General features: G+C 26.7%; 2 protein-coding genes across 2 annotated transcripts; both read left to right on the top strand.

The window, feature by feature from the left end:
* The first annotated feature begins 686 nt into the window (after positions 1 to 686).
* On the top strand, positions 687 to 2,133 carry LOC113848968 (hydroquinone glucosyltransferase-like). The gene has a single exon (XM_027478437.1). It carries the CDS (start codon positions 724 to 726, stop codon positions 2,131 to 2,133), a length of 1,410 nt encoding a protein of 469 aa, XP_027334238.1. The 5' UTR covers positions 687 to 723.
* A 13,733-nt stretch (positions 2,134 to 15,866) lies between these two features.
* Positions 15,867 to 19,362, top strand: LOC113850585 (transcription factor bHLH25-like). Its single transcript, XM_027481167.1, has 3 exons — positions 15,867 to 16,318; positions 18,447 to 18,824; positions 19,239 to 19,362. The coding sequence occupies exons 1-3, from the start codon at positions 15,887 to 15,889 to the stop codon at positions 19,323 to 19,325; spliced, it is 897 nt and encodes a 298-aa protein (XP_027336968.1). The 5' UTR covers positions 15,867 to 15,886; the 3' UTR covers positions 19,326 to 19,362.
* The last annotated feature ends 626 nt before the right edge of the window (positions 19,363 to 19,988 follow it).

The raw sequence follows: 19,988 nt of genomic DNA, 5'->3' as shown, positions 1-19,988 counted from the left end.
AACTATGAATAATATATCAAATAATAAGGATTTAATAAAATTAAATAATTTTAAAATAAAATAAAATAATATAATATTTTTATTGTATAGCGTCAATAAATTTTTTGATTAAATACTAATAATAAAAATATATTAATATTATAAATTTAAGAAATAAAAACTTTTGAAGTAAATTTTAACTTAAAATAATTTTTATAAATATAAAAATAAATATTTATCAAAAATATAAAATAACAGTATATTAATTAAAAACATGAGTAAAAAATAAAATTATTAGTAAAAAAAGTGTAATTCATATATTATTTTAATTTTAATCTATAAATATATAGGCCGGTGAGGGAGAATAGAAAGCTTTCATTGATGCTCGCTTCTCAGCAAGATAGAAAAATCATCAAAACAAGTAGAATAATATTATGTGTATAAAAATCAAAACTTCCACATTCAATGCTTTCAGACATACAAAGCATGTGCACTAAGCTGCTTTTGTTGGGGCCACTTCCCCTGTTTGTTTGTCGTTCTTTAAAAAGTCTCAAAACAAAAGTAACTGTGCTGCTCTGAATTTTTATTTTTTTCCCTCTCTCCGTAAGTCTATTATTAAAAATTTAATAAGAATTCAAATTCAATATCTTAAACGATGTCGCTTGCTACAGGATGAAGCTTCGTTAGTTCTGCTTTGAATTTATTACAGGTGAAAAGCTACAACCTTGTTGGCCACAAATTTCCATGGAGAAAACAATGCACATAGCAGTTATTCCAAGCGCAGGGTTCAGCCACTTAGTGCCCATTCTCCAATTCTCCAGGAGACTTGTTGAGCTCCATCCAGAGATCCATGTCACATGCATCATTCCCACACTTGGGTCTCCACCAAGTGCCTCGAAAACCATTCTTGAAACTCTTCCACCAAACATCAACTCCATTTTTCTCCCACCAGTGAACCCCAAGGACCTTCCACAAGGGCTTCCTATGGCAGCCCAATTTCAGCTAGCAGTGACTCACTCTTTATCATCTATACATGAAGCCTTGAAGTCCTTAACTTTAAGGACACCCTTTTTGGCCATGGTGGTTGATTCTTTTGCTGCAGTAGCACTAGATTTCGCACATGAGTTCAACATGTTGTCTTATATTTACTTCCCTGCAGCAGCTACCACACTCTCTACACACTTCTATTTGCTAAAGTTGGATGAAGAAACTTCATGTGAGTGTAGAGATTTGGTAGAACCTATCAAAGTACCAGGTTGTGTACCATTTCATGGTAAGGATCTCTATACCCAAGCTCAAGATAGAACAAGTCAATTTTACAAACTCTCACTCCAACGTTACAAAAGATTTTTTGGTGTCAATGGGATTTTTGTGAATAGCTTCTTAGGAATGGAAAGAGGTCCTATAAAAGCATTGACTGAGGAGGGAAGTGGCAAGCCTCCTGTGTATGCTGTTGGACCCATTATCCAAACGGATAAAGGTTGTGGTAATGATGCAAATGCAATAGAGTGTGTTGCATGGTTGGATAGACAACAACCTTCTTCTGTGTTGTACGTTTGTTTTGGAAGCGGTGGAACATTGTCACATGAACAAATGATTGAGTTGGCTTATGGTTTGGAATTGAGTGGTCATAAGTTCTTGTGGGTTGTAAGAGGACCTAGTAATACACCTAATGCTACATATCTTGATGCACAAAATGGTGTTAACCCATTGAAGTTCTTGCCATTTGGGTTCTTAGAGAGAACCAAAGAGCAAGGTATGGTTATTCCTTCATGGGCACCCCAAGTTCAAGTGCTTGGACATAGTTCAATTGGAGGGTTCTTGAGTCATTGTGGATGGAATTCAACACTTGAGAGTGTGGTGCAAGGTGTGCCACTAATCACGTGGCCTTTGTTCGCAGAGCAAAGAATGAATGCAGTTGTGCTGAGTGAGGGCCTCAAAGTGGGCCTAAGGCCAAGAGTTAGTGAAAATGGGTTGATTGAAAAGGTAGAAATTGCTAAGGTGATAAAAGGTCTAATGGAAGGGGAAGAAGGTAAGGAAATGCTCAAGAGAATGAAGAAGTTGAAAGAAGATGCCATTAGTGCACTCAAAGAAGATGGCTCTTCTGCAAAGACCATTTCTCAGTTGGTACAAAAGTGGAAAACTTTGCCATAAGAAAACAAACTTTGCTTTGGTCGGTATTGTTACGTTGCTTTCTTCTTCTGTTAATATGCTTTTCCTTGTAAAAGTAATTGTCAGTCTATGCTTGGCATCATGTTTCATGTGAATTTTTCTTTTGTCTATTGTCAGTGTTTTAACCAATGAAGAATGGATACTCTTCTCTTTTCAAATGTCTCGCTATTTTGTACGCCCACAACTTTTTTATACTTTTTTTCATACCTACAACTGTAATAGATATTTAATTAAAAAAATTTCAACTTGAAAATTTTTATAAAAAAATATACATATTTATTATCTTAAAATTATAAAAATATAAAAAATATTTTTTAATAAAATTTTACTATTACTGGCTATTTATTTTTAATTTTTTAAAAATCTTTTTTTAAAAAAAAAGAAACTATTCACTAACTCAGTCCGGGAGTTGCACGCATTAATTGGTATCACCAAAGAATATTTTTTTCACTTTTAAAATAGTTATCTTATATATAATAGAAAATATTAAAAATGTCTTTCTATTTATTCAAATCTTGTTTATACATATGTATATATAACTTAACATGTTAATTTAAGATGAATATGTTTTTTCTAAAGATATAATTTTATCTTTTTGCTTTGAAAATATTTTTTAAAGAGACCAAATAATTATATTATAAAATAATTTCTCTTAATATTTTATTTATTTATTTATTATTATATACTTATTTTACGCGGTATATTTTAGACATTTATGTCATATCTCATCTCATATTAATATTAAAGTACGTGCTTCATATATTATAATTACTATTATTGTGATTATTATATATATGATCATTATCTTTCTTCTTTTTATCATCACAATTATTATTAGTATCATTACTAGTATACTAGTATTATTATAGAGTTTCTTTTGTACCAACATCCCAAAGTAGATTACAACGAAAATGTAAACGTTTTAAAATGATTAAAAATAAAATATTTTTTAAAAATAAAATAGTCGCTAAAGTATATTTTTAAAAAAATTCTTGCATTATAAAAAAATTAACTTTTTAAAAATAATGTGATATTTAACTCTAAAACTTAGTTTTAGAGTAAATATTAATACTCTACGATATCCGTTTAAGTAACGGCTATTTTAAATTATTTGTAAAAATTTATTATAACTTTAAAATATTTATCTAGCTTTTAAATAATTATTTTTTATCATTTAACTTTTAAAAGGAAAAGAAGTTATTGATTAAAATATTAATTAATATTTAAAAAAGAAAAAATTATTTTAACTTAATATATCTAATTTTCATTATTACATATCTCTAAGTGCAATATAGGATTTAAAATTATGTAATTTTATTTAAAAATTATAGGAAAAAGTTTGTTATCTTAAAGTTTAACGAAAGAGAATTATTTTAAGATTAAATTTTTTTTATAAGATTGTAAAACATAAAAGTGCAGGTACAAATGCTACTTTATGATAAACAACACAGGGGTGAAGGAATATCACAGTTCCTATAGTAAATTGTTAAATAAGAGATTAATAATGAAAATAAAGTGTTTTGATTTTTAAAAAAAAATTGAGCATTTTAATTGACACTATTAGAAAAATTATTTTTTTTTACAAATTTTTACCCACAGTTTATATAACTATTGTTAATTTTAAATGTTACCTATAATTTAAATAACAATAGTTAAATTTAAATATTTTTTGTGATTTATTATAATAATTGTAGTTAATTAATGACAGTTTCAGAAAATTTCAGTTAATTATTAAAATATTTTTTTATCCATTTAATTTATTATGATAACTTACCTGTGTGTGGATACCCTTCTCTCCCAACCCAAAAACATAACACTATTATACTGTCTAAGCTCGTGTCCTTTTCAACTTCTCTTTTGGTGTTCTCTCTTTGTAAATCTTTTTAAATCAATTTAATGAAAAACTCATTTTACAAAGAATTTAAAATAATACATAAATTTCTTATAACTTATTTAACAACCAAAAGTAATGTAAATCACATACTAGTATTTTAAAATATTATATGAAAAAATAAAATAAAAAGTAAGCAATTCAATGCTTAATTATTTAATTTATTCAATTAAAAATGACTTAAATTTTAAATTAAGTATTTATTTAAGTTATTTAGTGTACAACAAAATATATATAAAGTTATATTACTCTTATACCATTAATAATTTAACGTAAAAAATAATTTATATCAATTTAACTGTTAAATTATAATTATATATTGTTTAGATTATTTATATAAAATTTTGTTAAAATTAAACTATTAGAAAAATAAAATTAAAAGGTTCTTATTTTTACATATTTTAAATTTATATATTACATTAAATTTGATGCATAACATTAAATCATTTTGAATCGATTACAGTTTTTTCATACATAATTCATGTAATCAGAATTTTTAATTTAATAATTAATTTTAAAAATAAATTATTTTTTCTATTAAATTATTTAATAATATACTTACACTGATATAATTTGAAACTATTTTCTTTATTTATTTCTCTAAGTTTACTTGTAAATATCTAAAATATCTTTAGTAGAATTGAGAGAATATTGAGCGCAGCTATCATTGTTTTCTATTAGAAAATTTCTTTAGATAGCATTAAAGTATTTTTTGAAACAGGAACAACTTATAAAATATACTTAGGGTATAAAGTTGTCGCCTTTGCATTTATATTATCTAAATAGTACAAGCTTTGACTATAGATCTTGCATGCTTTAATTGTTCTCAAGTTCTTGTTTTACAAAGCTTTTTCTAAATTTCTAAAAACTTCAAGAAACATAATTCAAACTTTCTTGCATATATATTTCTAGCATCTTCTTCACTTAACGTAAATATCTTGATTGAAAGTAATTGCTAATTAATGGAACAAGTTAAAATAAATATTCACAATTTTTTTTCATAATTTTATTTTTTGCTATTTGTCATTTGATTATAATAATTAATCACTAGAGAACAAATAATAGTCATTTAAAGAATTGTTATTAATTTCTTAAACTTCATATACAATTGCTAGCCATTAATTGCAAAAGTGAGTGTGTAGTGGGGCATTATTAATTAAACTTAATGTTTAGATAATCCGTTTGGTGAAATATTAAGTAGCAAATGGTACTAAATAGTAACTAAAATACCTATATTTTTATTTTAAGTTTTTTTTTTATAGAAAATATCAATAAATTAGGAGGAATTGCAGAGAGATTTATTGATGGGTTACCGTCTCATAGATTTTATGACATGTACTATCTTAAATTCACAGGAAATGTTGACCTTTACAATAATGATGAATTTTCAAAATTAAGTTGCTATTTTAAACAAAAATGTACAAAAAGTAGATTTGTAAAATTATTAAGCATCCAAGAATGGAAGTTCATACACGCTTATTATAAGGATAAATCGGGTGAGTGTAATATGTGTTTTTTTAGAAGAATAATTTTACTTCATTTCTTAGCATGTCTTCTTTTTGTAAGAAGTTGATTAATGTTTCAAGAAAATTTCATGCTATGAGTTTATGAGCTTAGGAAGCGTGCTTGTAAGGTCTCTTTGAGAAGAAATTTCCTATAAAATTTCTCTATTATTCCTTTTTACTCTCTTGAGAAGGCCCTGAAACTTTTGAAGTACCAAACTTAAAAAGGAAAAAAAGTTCTCTATTTTCTATTCTCTATTGCTTATATAATTCTTTATCCTTTGGTCTCCAAGTAGCACAATGACCAATAATATTGACCATTGTCTCTATTATTTTCTATTTGTACCTTCAATCAATTTTAGATAGTGTTTCTCTCTATAGCTTAACTTCTTTCTTCTCACTTCTAAACACCAAAGTTGTGGAACCAAGAAGCTAAAGCAACAATTCTCTATTCTTGAAGGAGTATTCCTACACATCTTTGTCTACCTATGAATTGTTTCTGAAATTGTAGTTCAAACAAGTTTGACATCTCGGTCTTTGCTCAATAGTTTAGGTATTTTCTCTACTGTAATGAATCCTTTGATTTTTAACATCTCATTCTTGCAACGCAAGTTTCTTGAGCACTTGTGGTTCACTTGTTGGTCACCTCCTTCCTTTAGTAGAGTGTTGCCCTTGTCACATAATCTCTCATTTTTCAATCATTTTTCTTTTTAAATTCTTTACTTAAACTATTAATGAACTATATTTTCTTGATTTTAGTTTTGCCCCTAATATTTTATTTAGTTCCCAATAGTTGTTTAAGAAGATAAGTAAATATCCTTCATGCTCAAGTCAATAAAAATTAAATAAATAGATTTTTTTTTTAAAAAAAAAGGTATTTTCAAGCAAAGTTATTAATATCCTTATACGTAAGGCTATTTTGTAGGTATCCTACAACTAAATGCAACATGCATAATAGTGTGAGCTTGCAATGGCTCAAATTTTACAAAAAAATTTTACAATAATTTATACAAAAATTACACGTGAACAAAAATATATTTGTTAAAAGTGATGAGTTATTTTATCTTTTTATGTTTTGTAGAAACTATTACACAATAAAATTTATAAAAATATAGTTTTTCAATCTTTAAAAATCTATTCATGCAAGATGAGATTCAATATCTTCTAAAAGTTGAGATACAACCTTGGAGCATTAGGCCTAAATCATAATAAAGGCCATGTGAAGGTCCAATACACTGCCTATTGTTAATTAGGAAGTGTTGTTTCAGTAGGTGGCAATAGGTATTATAAATGCACCTATATATATCTTTTCATTTTTTTTGTTTTCTTTTTTTGAAAAAAATCATTAATAAGTTGGGAGGAAAGGGAGTTGCATTAATTGATTTTGTCTGTGATATCCTTATTTTATTAAAAATGATAAAAAAATTCATAATAAAAAAAAGAATAATTAATTTAAATCCATTGTCAGTTGAGTATAAGACGTGGAATTATAAAACATTTCTTTTATTTTATTCAAACTTATAAAAAAATTTAGAAAACGAATCCATAGAAGTTAAACAAATAAAAAAGGAAATATGAAATAACATTCATAGATATATTGTTCTAAAGAGGTTACAATAGATTGACCTTAGTAAAATATACATTAAAATACATTATGACCCTTTTACATTTACAAAATACAAAATATAGCAAGTCTTAATGAGCAGTCTATCCACCCAAAGACCAAAGAGATATTAATCATCCTCGTGCCATCCCTTTATTTCTGCAATTTCATTGAAATTGAGATCCTTATCCGATCTGAGGTATTGATCGCCCGAATTCGCAGCGACCTGCAAGCCAGTAATTTACTCAAAAGTCTATCTTGATGGTCTTCCGAGATGGTTGTGGTCGTGATATGTAAACAAATAAATCACAGCGACTGGAGTTCTCATGGTACCGGGGAATATATATACACAGAGGGTATGATGTATTCTACTTATAGGAAAATTAAAAGGGATACTATAGTATAGTTTCATCTCTATCATAATAATATTTCTAGGCACATCATCAACATGTACAACAATTCTAAAGTAGAATAATAGTTCATATTCATTAAATATATAGTTAAGTCTATTATGTACAGAACTATATACGAGCCTAATTCTCTCTCTGGGTGCTGTCATCTTGGTCCTTTGAAATATTTACATAAGGATGAGTCTCTATTCATATTATCAAGCATACATGCACAACCAATTCAACCATGCAAATAAGACAAATACCACAAAACATCATGTCACAAGACCATACTCATACAAAAGTAATACCTATTAGTTATTCGACTTATTACATTCTCTCTTTATTAGCACTTTCACTACCCCTAAGATCCCTCGAGGTCTTCATTAGCACATATAGTTGTTGGATAGTCGCAACTAAACAGATACAGCGTGTGCTGACTCAGCCCCTTTTAACAAAAGTATGGTCAGGAGTTTAAGTTAGGAAACAAGTGTGCGGCTTGTGGTGCTCTTATTCTTATTTGTTATGTGCAATTCAAGAAGAGTATCTACCACCCTCATTTCTCAAAGATTTCTCAATCGCCTCCATCTTCCATACTCCAGTATACCGCTGAACTATCTATACTTGTCCTTATCACATTCTTTTCTCATTTCATTCTCCCTTCCATATTTTCCATCTCTTTTCTATATTTCTCATTATGGATTTATTCTACTCATTAGTCATTATGCTCCAAATTTCATTATTGTCTGTTCTCATATTATTCATCCTTTTATCTCTATATTTTGTTCTAGTTCTTTATTACATCATACATTAATTAATCATTGCTGAAGGTTGGTCACCCTCAAACTCAGTCCACAACATACATGCATGTACATTCAAATCAAGAATTATACACATCATCAAACATCACTAAACATGCTTCAAACATAACAAAAACATGTTCTCTTCCAACATATACACAAAATCATGCATTTTATCACAGCATTTTCATGAATACAAATATACAACTTTCTTAGTAACAAGATAGAACTCTTCTTATCTTAAAAGACAAGTTTGGTGAAGAAAAAGTGAGAAAAGGATGATTTACAGACCAAGGTAGTTCTACACCTTACATAAAAGGGCACTCTTTAAATAAAGAGGAAACAAAAAAGATAGAAGTGAAAACAAGGAGTTTGAGTTTTGAGATACTCACCGATAATTCTGTGGAGTCAAAGTTTGAGCTTGGATTCAAAGTAATTTTGAAGTTTCTAAAGCTTTTCTTTGGAGTAGGGAAGAGAGAGTTCAGAGAAAATGATAGAGAAACGTGAGTTTTGAAATGAAATAAAATAAAATTTTTATGCTGGAAATTTCTTAAATACCCCTCAGCTTCGCGCACTCTCGCTTGAGTGAGAAACAGCTCACTTGAGCGACGCATTGCTCGCCTGGGCGAGATACATCTCGCTTGAGCAAGATATGCAAACAGTGATTTTTTCAACTATTTTTTTATATGCTCGCTTCAGCGAGCTTTATCTCGCCTGAGGAAGATGACGTCCAGAGAGCAAGATGTTTTTCTTGTGAGTCCTCGCCTGAGCAACTTATGTTGCCTGAGTGAGATCTCAGCTCGCCTGAGTGATATCACTCTCGCCTAAGCTAAATTGCCCTGAAATAAAGTGTTTTATGGGTACTCAACCTCGCTTGAGCGAGATTTTCTGCACCAAACTTCTTCTAAAAATCTTCATAATTTACTCCTAAACACATCCTAATACTATTAAATATCAAATAAAGAGTAATCATGGAGAGAAGGGATTCATACTAGCAAAAGTTACTCTATTACTTAAGTCAATAAAATTACATATAGTATTTTCTTAAAATAAATTCCCTATTTGATAAGAGGTCAATATTCTATATTTTTATTATTTTATAAAAATATTAAAAATATAATTAGTTTTCAAATTTTATTTAACAATTACAAATTAAAAATTTTAAAAGAAATGTTACAGGAGAATTTTTAATTTTCTTTGTAGATATATAGCTTGCATTATTATTATGAACACATAATTGCCCAAAATTTGAAGGATATCTTGCAAGGTGTGATCTTCAAAATTTCTAGAAGTTGAGGTATAGCTTTGAAACAGTAGGCCCAATAATGTTTGGGGGCCTAGACTCACGTGAGGGTTCAAAAAGTTAATATTGTTAAGTGAGATGTGATGTTACATGTAGATTGAACTATAAAATGAGATCATTCTAACTAATTTAGCTCTAATTTATGAGTTAGAGTAAAAAACCCTTATTATGTGAAAAATTTATAAGATTAAAAAGTTTATAAGGTTAAATAGATTAAAATTAATTCATAAGTCAATTATTTTTAAGAAATATAAAAATACATTAAAAATATTTATAGATAAAAAAATAATAAAATTTGTATAATATTAAATATTTAAAATAAATTATTATTAAATAATATAAAATATAATATAATAATTTATTATTAAAATAAGTTACATATTTTTTTTATTTGTATTATTGATAATTATTAAATTATAATAATAATTTTTATTCATATAATTTTATGAATAATTTCTTAATATATTATTTTATAATTTTATTTTATGAATCATAAAATTTTCATATTTTAATATTTTTTATTTTTATTTTTTTATTTATGTATTTTTATAAAACTATTTTAAGAACATCATATGTTTAGTAAATATATTTAAAGTTACACTTAAAGATATAAAGCTGAGAACAAGAATGCTAGTTAAATTTGTTAAGTCAGATAATGTTATCAAAATATTTAAAATAATTTATTTAAATAAAACTTAATATGTTAAAAAAATTAAATAGAACATCGTTACGATAAAAATTAAAAATATATAATATTTAATATTATAAAATTTATAGAGGCAGACAAGTAACTTACAAATTTAGTAAAAATTAATAAATAAAAATTTAAATTAATTAAAATAAAATAATTAATTTGATAATTTTAATTAATTTAATAAAAATAATAAATAAAGACAATAAAAACGAAAAACAAATACATTAAAAAAAATGATGGATGTGAAGAGTGGGCATGATGTTTATAATTGGTTTTGTGAAATTGGACAGCTGAGAGAAATCGCAGGGGAATTGTTGGTTGGGTTTTCTTGATCTTATCTTTATGTTAGTGAAAGCTTGTCATGCTTCATTTAGTAATCCAGCTCACCAAATTTTCTCTATGTCGTTAATTGGGAGGTGGAATTATAGTTTAGGTTATTACCTTGTGTCAATCTTATTTTAAATTATTATTATTATTATTATTATCATTATCGTGAGAGATTTAATTCGAATAATTATTAGATATATGTATTTTAATTATTTGGAGATTAATTTAAAATTTGTGATTCATGATAATAAAATTGTGCTTATTATTCTAAAAATATAATTATATTCTTATAAAAAGAATTTAATTTAAAATACCTTATTGATCAAAATAATTTGTGATACAAGAAAATATGTTCATAATATAGTACATGCACTAACAAAAACATATAATATGGCTAAATATTTTAGTTTTTAAAAAAGTTAAATGAATTTTGAGCTTTAAAGAATAATTTGGATTTTAAAATAATAAAAATTTCAAGTATTAAAATAAACAAAAAGTAAAAATAAAAAATTTCAAGTATTAAATGTATCATAATTTTTTAATAAAGTTTTGTTAATCTCATTCTTTAAGATGTAGTTTAAGCATTCACAAATAAATTTTTTTATAAAAAAAATATATAATTATTATATTAAAGTTATAAAAATATTATAAATATTTTTTTTAATAAAATTTTACTATTATTAACTGTTTATCTTCGGTTTTTAGAATGTTTCTTTTTATTAACTATTTATCTTCGGTCTTTAGAGTACTGTTTCTTTCCATAATCTAAATATAATCTTAAAAAATAGATCAACAAAAGATAGAATATGAGATCCATAGAATTTTGGAAAGATAAAAAGAAAAAAAACAACTTACAAAATGTTCAAACCTTTACCTATCAAGAAGTCTGGCTAAAACTTGTTTATATTTGCAACACGTTAATGTAAGTTCACTAAAAAACAAAACATGTTAGCAAAATAGAAGCAATTATTCTTCTATTGGTTTCACACTGTTGGTCACGTGGAAGCAATTCAAAACCATATTGAATGATTGAAACGGGAATCTCAAATCCATATTCAAAGAAATTTCAAAACCAATTTAATATACCTCAAATCAATCAATATTATAAGTATTAAATGCTAATAAATTCATAAACGAAAATGGAATCAGGAAGCAATATGTTGCAAGATACTCAAATTTGATCGATATCAGCTTAAAAGTTTATATTAATTATCTAAAAATAACATAATCTTATTAAAATAAATGATAAATTTTTATTAATATAAACTTTTAAAATATTTATTTTACTTTTAATATAATTAATAAGGACTTTCATAATAAAAACATCACTTTTAAATATCATCAAATACGTTGATGAACTATACATGATTGTTTTACCCAACAAAAGGATACAAACATTGGAGCTCCATTTGTTACCATGTGTGCAATGATTTTCCCTTGCATTCTTAACCAATGTGTGTAGAAAGTTGTGATTGATGGCAGCAATGTAGTGCAGCTTTCGGTGGTGCGTAGTAGCCTTTACAAAGTGAAATGTGAGAAGTTAGCACTTTTAAAGAGATATAAGGGTAAATAGAGATCAAGAAAGTTGGGTATGGTTTCATTTTTTCATTGAAAAAATAAAATGGTTTGAGAATTTGCAAGTAAATTTTGGTACCATGGTGGAGATATTCTGTGGTGTTTATGCAAAAGTGGATGTTTGGTGAGACATTAATGGGTGAATTAATGTTTAGATGGATTGTGTAGTGTAATTCGTCTCCTTAATCATTACACTAAGCCTTTCTTGTCATTAAGTCAAAACTTTATCATAATGTTGCAAGATTAAGGACTCCTAGTGCAATTGTTCATGTTCCATATTGGTTCTTGTTTAGCAATGTTTTTAGAATTTGATGCATGGAAACGATGTATTTCTTAAACTTTTTGCAGTTTTATAATATGTTATGTGAAAAAGTTTATTAGATGTGGATTAATTTCATTTGTCATTTTGAAATGGATGGTAACCGTGGGAAAATTGAGAAGACAGAAAAATTTGAATTGAAGAGAAAATAAGAGCAGAAAAAAAATATTTTTTTTATCTTTAAAAGTCAACTTCTATCTCATCTATTATCTTTCAATTTTTCTCCAATTAAATAAAAGAAAATACATTGTCATCTATATTTTTTTTTTCTCTCCATCCTCTCATTTTTTATTTTTTATTTTCAGTTTCAATAATTGTTTGTCAATAGAAATGAATTAAGAGGACAAGTGGGTAGCACAGTTCCAAGCCCCACACACAGATGCCAAACAATTGGCTCAATGGAAAATCAAAGTTGATACTAAGGATATATGGCTTGGATTATTGGGTCATGTGATCCTCAAATTGTTAAGTAGATGTCATTAAGTAATCAAGGTGCAATCAAAGGAATCTATAGAAAAAATTTAGCTACTTCCTTCTAAGCGCCTTGTTTGAAAATTTGAATAGAGAAAGAAGAAAAAAATTTGATGGATGAGAAATAGAGATAAAAATTAACAAAAAAATTTCTAATTTAAAATATTTAAAAATATGAATTTTTAAAGTTTTGAAAAATTTACAAAAATCTCTTTCAATATTTAGAAACTCCGAACAAAAATTATTATCAAATAAACATTTTTTTCAAGTTTAACTTCTAATTAATAAAACCTAGATGTCCATGTATATATTTTGACTCATAAGAAGTATATGAGTTATTTATGTGTATATTAGGATTTAAGGAAGATAAACTAGTTATTTTAATTCAAAAAGGAAGAAGGATTTTGGTTTGATTTGAGTTGTAACATAATTGAGCATTTGAACTATAACAAAAGATAATACCATATTTTAGAACCAAAATCAAGTTGTTAAGAACATGTTTGTTTGTATTTTTTTTTTAAAAAAAATTAAAATAAAAAATTATTAAATAATTAAAACTTTATGCTACTACTTCTAAATTCATAAAATTATAATGTCAAATATATAAACTTTAATTTTAAGAATGTAAAAGTTTTATTTTAACTTTTAAAAATTATAAATACCAGTTATATTGATCAGTTTAGAGAAAGTATTGTGTCTTTAAATACTAAGATAATCAACATTTAAAATATTAAAGATAAATTCTGTGGTACCCATAAAACTTTTTAGATACCATATATAAAAAATTTTAATCAATAATATTTTGACATGTATTTAAATAATAAATTTAGTTAATAATAGATTATTATATTTATTACATTGAATAGTATTTAAGTTAAAACTAAATAAATTAAAATTTAAAAATAAAATAATAATAATAATAATATATAACAAATAATATAAATAATATAATTTTAAATAAATTATATATAATAATATTTTTTTAATTTATTACATGTCTCTTTTTTATTAATATAAATTTTTTAAATATAATACCCATAAAATAAATTTTAGGATACCATAACACATGATAATACAAGATTTTATTACTACTATTAAATGTCCCGCATTAAATGTATCAGAGATGGATTTGAAGTTTTATTCTAAGATTATATTGACTTGACATTTTGAAACTTATACTATTTTAAACAAAAAGTTAAAATAAGAGGTCTAAAAATTTGAAGTTATGTAATACTTTTATAAATTTTAAGTTTAAAAATTACTTTTTAACTAATTTCTTTTTCAGTAATATGTTATTGTTCTTTGAAAAGATATTTTTTTATAAATTTAATAATTTTATTTAATAAAAACAGTCTTGTTACAATATAACCAGAGTCTAATACCACAAGCACTAATAATCCCTCTAGAAAATCCCATGTAATGTCAACACTCACAAAAAAAAACCCATACTAAGAAATTTTTTTTGTCTAGGTTATTTTTTATAAAGTAAATAAATTTATTTAAAAAGTATTTAATATATTTTTAAATTTATTTTTAAAAAATATTTATCCCTTAAAAGAAAATAGAGAAACCGAAGTAAAAATAATATGAGATGCCATGATCCTATTAAAACAAACTTACACCAAATGGCTTCTTCCACTTCCGAGGTTACCCCACCCCTAAAGTCAAGTCATCATTGGGTTTAGCCCCCATTATTCCTCTTGGGTCAAGAACTTGCCATAATTGTCGATTTCAAACTTCAAAAACAAATTAGATTTATGCCACATATTTTTCTTGTACTTTCAGTTTCTGATAAGATAACCAGAAATTTAAAGAAAAGAAAATGTTAACCACTGTTCTTAAAAATATATTTTTATTGAAAAACATAAATATATTTGTTCATATAATTTTTAATAAAAATATTATATATTAATTTTTTAATCAGCATTTTAAAGCTATAAGTAAAAAAATTCATATGCAAAAGCTTTTATATTAAAAATTAATATATATCAATAATATTTTAAAAAAAAAGACTTAATTAAGTCTTTATTTCTTATAAAAGTTATACAACTCTATAAAATATTTTATTAAGATACACCCTTTCTTTTTGTATAAACAATTGTTCATTAGTCTTTTTGGCTAGCATGATTTAATCAAAAGTTGACACTGAGAAAAAAAAATTTATAAGCAACCTTTTAGGAACCACACTCTTAATTGAATTTTCTTAAAAATTTTGAAGCAACATTTTAAGATTCATGGGTCATTTCTCGCTCTCTCTTTTGTTTGAACAATTAATGTGGCAGAGAACGTGTGAAGAAGACGCAGAAGAAAATGTGTTACCGAAGCAAGGCCCATATCTAAATTATTGAGTTCCTTAATTTGAAACAAGACAAGGCTAATTTGGGTACCCAAAAAATTGGGGTCTGAATCCCCATGTGGTTATTAAAGTATGCTCCATCCAACGGTGCAGATTAAGGGCGCATGGTTAACGGGTAGGTTTCTTGTCTCCATTCACGTGTTGCTAGAGTTAACTATAGTTAAAAGTCATCTTGGTATGGCAAAGGATCTCAGTTTCTCCACTTTTTTTTGAATGGAAGACTTGTGGGAAAATTGGATTTCTTCTTTGGTAATGAGACACCAATCAAATATAAAAACTATATATTTTATTTTTTTTATTGTATGAATGTGATGAACTCTTTAGAGATAATCTCTTTTAACTTTTCCATTTGGTGTTTTCCCATTGTTTGTTATAGGAAATGGGTGATGACAATTCCATTGGCCAGTCTCATATTAACCCTTTTGATCAAGATAAGTTTCTCACTGGGATTGTTCAACAGCTGCCACCAAATTTCTCATCTCAAAGTGCTCAACACTCTTCCACCATGCAATATAATAATGTTTTTGCTACTACTAATAGTAGCCTATCATCTGAGGATGCAAGCTATGATGAGAAGCATGGTAAGAGTAATAGCTCAAACTCCATAATCTCTCAAGATGTTGCTTCACACAAACATTCAGCACCGTCTCTATCCACCTTCATTTTGTCGTTTGAAAACTCATCGGTGGAACCAGCTCTCCAAGATAGACCCAACAACTCCCCTAAACATTTTGGTGGGGATGCTACATGTTCTTCCATCATGTCTTCAAAAAGAACATTGGGTAACCATATCACTAAGCCCAAGGTCAAGCAAGGAAACAAGAAATTTAGAAGCTCATCAGAGATTCAAGATCACATATTGGCCGAGAGAAAAAGGAGGCAAGAACTCACTGAGAGGTTCATAGCACTTTCTGCCACCATACCCGGATTGAAGAAGGTTAGTTCCACTATTTCAATTTCAAAACCATGCCCATCAAATCATAGATTCTTGATCAATCTACAAGTGCTTCTATTTTTATTTTCCTTTCATCGTATCTCAATTTCTCCATTGCATTATTATCTTAATCCACAACATCAAAATTATGTGAGATTGTTCCATGATTATTTCAACATTTTGTATCAGCATGCAAGCAATCACCCGACAACCAATAGAACCGGTCCCTTGTCTGATGAATGAAATCGCTTGTCGTTAATGCATTTATTTAACCAGCATCTAATCAATCTGACACCCTAAACTTTAATGTGTGTGTACATGGCAAATGTTTTCACACTCGGTTGTCTCCTTTGATGATAGAAGATTGCTTCTCTCTCGTAGAGAGAAGGGGTAAAAATAAGTAAAAAAAAAAAAAAAAGAAGAAAGAAGAACTTATAACAATAAGATAAAAAATAAAATATTAACATGCGTTGAATCTAAGCCATTAATAACAATATTAAATGTTTTTAATAAAAATATTATTTTAAAATATTTAAAATTAGTCTTAAATATTACAATTAAACAAAATTAATTATATTTTTTATATATCGTATTAATTATTTGATATTAAAAAATAGGATCATATATGAATTGTCCATTATTCAATAGCATGATTTTGAATTCTTAAAAAAATTATAGCATTTTATTTAAATTTAGTTTAACACCATTAATTTTCAATATTTTCAACTTAATTTTCAAATTTCAATGTCATATCTATGCCAAATTTTGGAAAGAGAAGTTACAAAAACCCCTTTACGAGGAAAGATGGTAGGGTGGCAGAAAAAGGTTGTCTACCTCAAAACTTAAAGAGGTTAACAGCACTTTCAGACCACTCATTTCTACTGGGTTCGCTGAACTTTCTGCACCCTTTGCAGCTCTCAGCTCACCCATTGCACTTTTTCTTTCTTCTTTGCATTTTATCATGTACGTACACTGATTAGCTTAAATAAAGTTTCTTTACTTATACCAAAGTATGCCCCCCACTAGGGTACAGTTTTTTGTCCGTGTTTTATGCACAATTATATTATTTATTAATTATTTGATATAATATTTTAACCTATATTTATTACTAATTCTTTGCACATAGCAGGAAACTAGTCCTAAACACTTAGCATATCACTAAAGTATAAAATCTTCATTTTTGCTGCTAATTATGTTTCTATAATGAATTCTTTTTCATCATTATCTTTACTTCTTAACCGAATTAATAAGACTCATAAATATTACTTAAGTTTAAGAAACGTTTCAAGTATACATCTTGCGTACTTATATCTAAAGAGAGATAAGTAAGAGCTTATTCGTCTACCTTTAGAATCAGAAATTACAATATTACTTAGATTAAAAATGTCATTGCAAGTTGCAAAGCAGATTTATAAAAGGAACTTTTTTTATTTTTCTATAACTCTGTTGGACAAAACACCCAAATAGCCTGTAAAGAAGAGAGAGAAAAATGGTAAATGTAATATGATAAAAGAAGAAGAAGAAGAAGAAGAGACATAATAAATATTAAATAGATAATAAATAATGATATTTGTAGTTCACCACCATTAGTCAGCTGACACAGAATAATAGTTTGATATGGAATAATATTGAATTAATATTTCCCCATTGAAATAGATTTTGATATGTTGAAAGACAGAATCGTAGAAATATAGCTTAAGAGATATATATATTTTCTCCTCACATTTTCACACATGACTTGCTTATTTACAGAAGCTTTATGACTTACACACCTTAAAAGTGTCTACATAATATTCTTTGACTTTCTGCATAATTTATGTTACTTTCTAGGTTATTCTAATCATTGCCTCCATGTAATTGTATCATAATTCAAGTAAATCACTAGTTGTTCACCATAAAAAGAAAAAGTAGCTCACTAGTTAAAGCAATAGTATTATTCAATTTAATTAACCAGTCAATAAACTATATGGGATTAATGTTTGGCTAGCTTGAGTTTATTAACTACATTTTTGGTACATATGTAACACATGAGTATTACATTACATAACTTCATAATTTAGGAATTAATAATTAAAATCCATGTAGTGGATTTAACTATGTATTATATATATATATATATATATATATATAGACAGACAAGGCCTATATACTTCGTGAAGCAATAAATTATATGAAACAACTTCAAGAGCGAGTGGAAGAGCTAGAGAATCAAAACAAGAGAAGAAGAACAGATTCAGTAATATGTATAAAGAAATCCAAGGTTAGTGCAAAAGAGGAATCCACGTCGTGTGAAAGAAACTTTGATAGTGGATATCGATCTCCAACGCCATTACCTCAAGTTGAAGCAAGAGTCTTGGAAAAGGAAGTTCTCATTGGAATCCACTGTGAGAAACAAAAGGATATTGTGCTCAAAATCATGGCCTTGCTTCAAAATCTTCATCTTTCTCTTGCTAGCAGTAGTGTATTGCCATTTGGAACCTCCACTCTCAAAGTTACAATCATTGCTCAGGTAATATGACAACATTTTCCAAATCATCATGTCAATCAACATTTTCATCAAAACTTAACCACATATATAGGAAAATCAAAATATGTGTGTGTATATATAGTGTTAGTATAATATGTTATTTGTTAAAATAAACTTTTAAAATCTATACTGACAAATTATTTTTTGTTAAATAAAGACTATGTAATAAAAGTTATCCTATTTGTTAGTAAATGATAATGTTTTGATACTATCATTCAGTCATAAATTATCATGTAATTAAAAATTATAAACTTTTACAATAATCATATATAAAGTGTTTTATGATTAATTAATGCAAAAAAATTACTAATAGTGAATCAAAATTAATTTTATTTCCTACATATACAATGCATGATAATTTTATATATATTCTAAACTACTTCAGCTATGATGCAGATGGACGATAAATACTGCCTTACAGTGAATGATTTAGTAAAAAGCCTAAGGAAAGATCTCTTAAAGTCACATGGCATTCAAAAATAATATTCCTAAGAGAGGTTTGCAGAATTTTAGTTTGGCTTCTTTCAATAAGATAACATTATGAGGATTTGTTTGTAATGAAATTTAATCTCATAATGTATTGAGGTATGCCCAACTTCTTAATTGTGAGTAAAATTAATCTATTTGTAGATGGACTTCAATTCAAATTAAGAGAATCAAAATGACTAAGGATTTTGTAAACGCCTTTGTTGTTCCTAACTATTCATTATCAAATTAGTCTCATGAAATGTATATCATTCATTAAATAAACCTTCGAGACTTGTGACATTAATAGGGACTACAAAAGTCAATTAAAAAATTACCACCTTCGAATATGTTTATATTCATTTGTAATTTAGTCATTTGACAAATTTAGTAGATAACCAATAGAAATTCATTCAAATCTTATTAGTTTTTCATGCTGTCAACTATTTTGACTCTAACAAAGTTAATGAATCTAAGAAAAGAATTATCAATAATTATTGTGATAAAGCTTCCCTCTTGTGTTTCTCATAATTAACAATAGAAATTTGACATCAATTTCATAAATTAACTTAATTACATTTTTTTACCCCTCTAATTTTATTAATTAAGTTTCTTTACTTCTAAAATTTAACAAATTTGGACACATTGATTTTCTTTTCTAAAACTTGTGAATTCTTTTTT

The sequence above is a fragment of the Abrus precatorius genome, unplaced genomic scaffold (genome assembly GCF_003935025.1).
Source record: "Abrus precatorius isolate BTA unplaced genomic scaffold, Abrus_2018 Scaffold9, whole genome shotgun sequence".
Lineage (NCBI taxonomy): Eukaryota > Viridiplantae > Streptophyta > Magnoliopsida > Fabales > Fabaceae > Abrus > Abrus precatorius.
This window is presented reverse-complemented; position numbering and strand designations above follow the sequence as displayed.

Coding starts and splice junctions, on each gene's coding strand:
- LOC113848968 (XM_027478437.1), top strand. CDS start 724: ATGGAGAAAACAATGCACATAGCAGTTATTCCAAGCGCAGGGTTCAGC.
- LOC113850585 (XM_027481167.1), top strand. CDS start 15,887: ATGCAATATAATAATGTTTTTGCTACTACTAATAGTAGCCTATCATCT. Junction 16,319..18,446: donor CCATACCCGGATTGAAGAAG/GTTAGTTCCACT, acceptor ATATATATATAG/ACAGACAAGGCCTATATACT. Junction 18,825..19,238: donor AAGTTACAATCATTGCTCAG/GTAATATGACAA, acceptor GCTATGATGCAG/ATGGACGATAAATACTGCCT.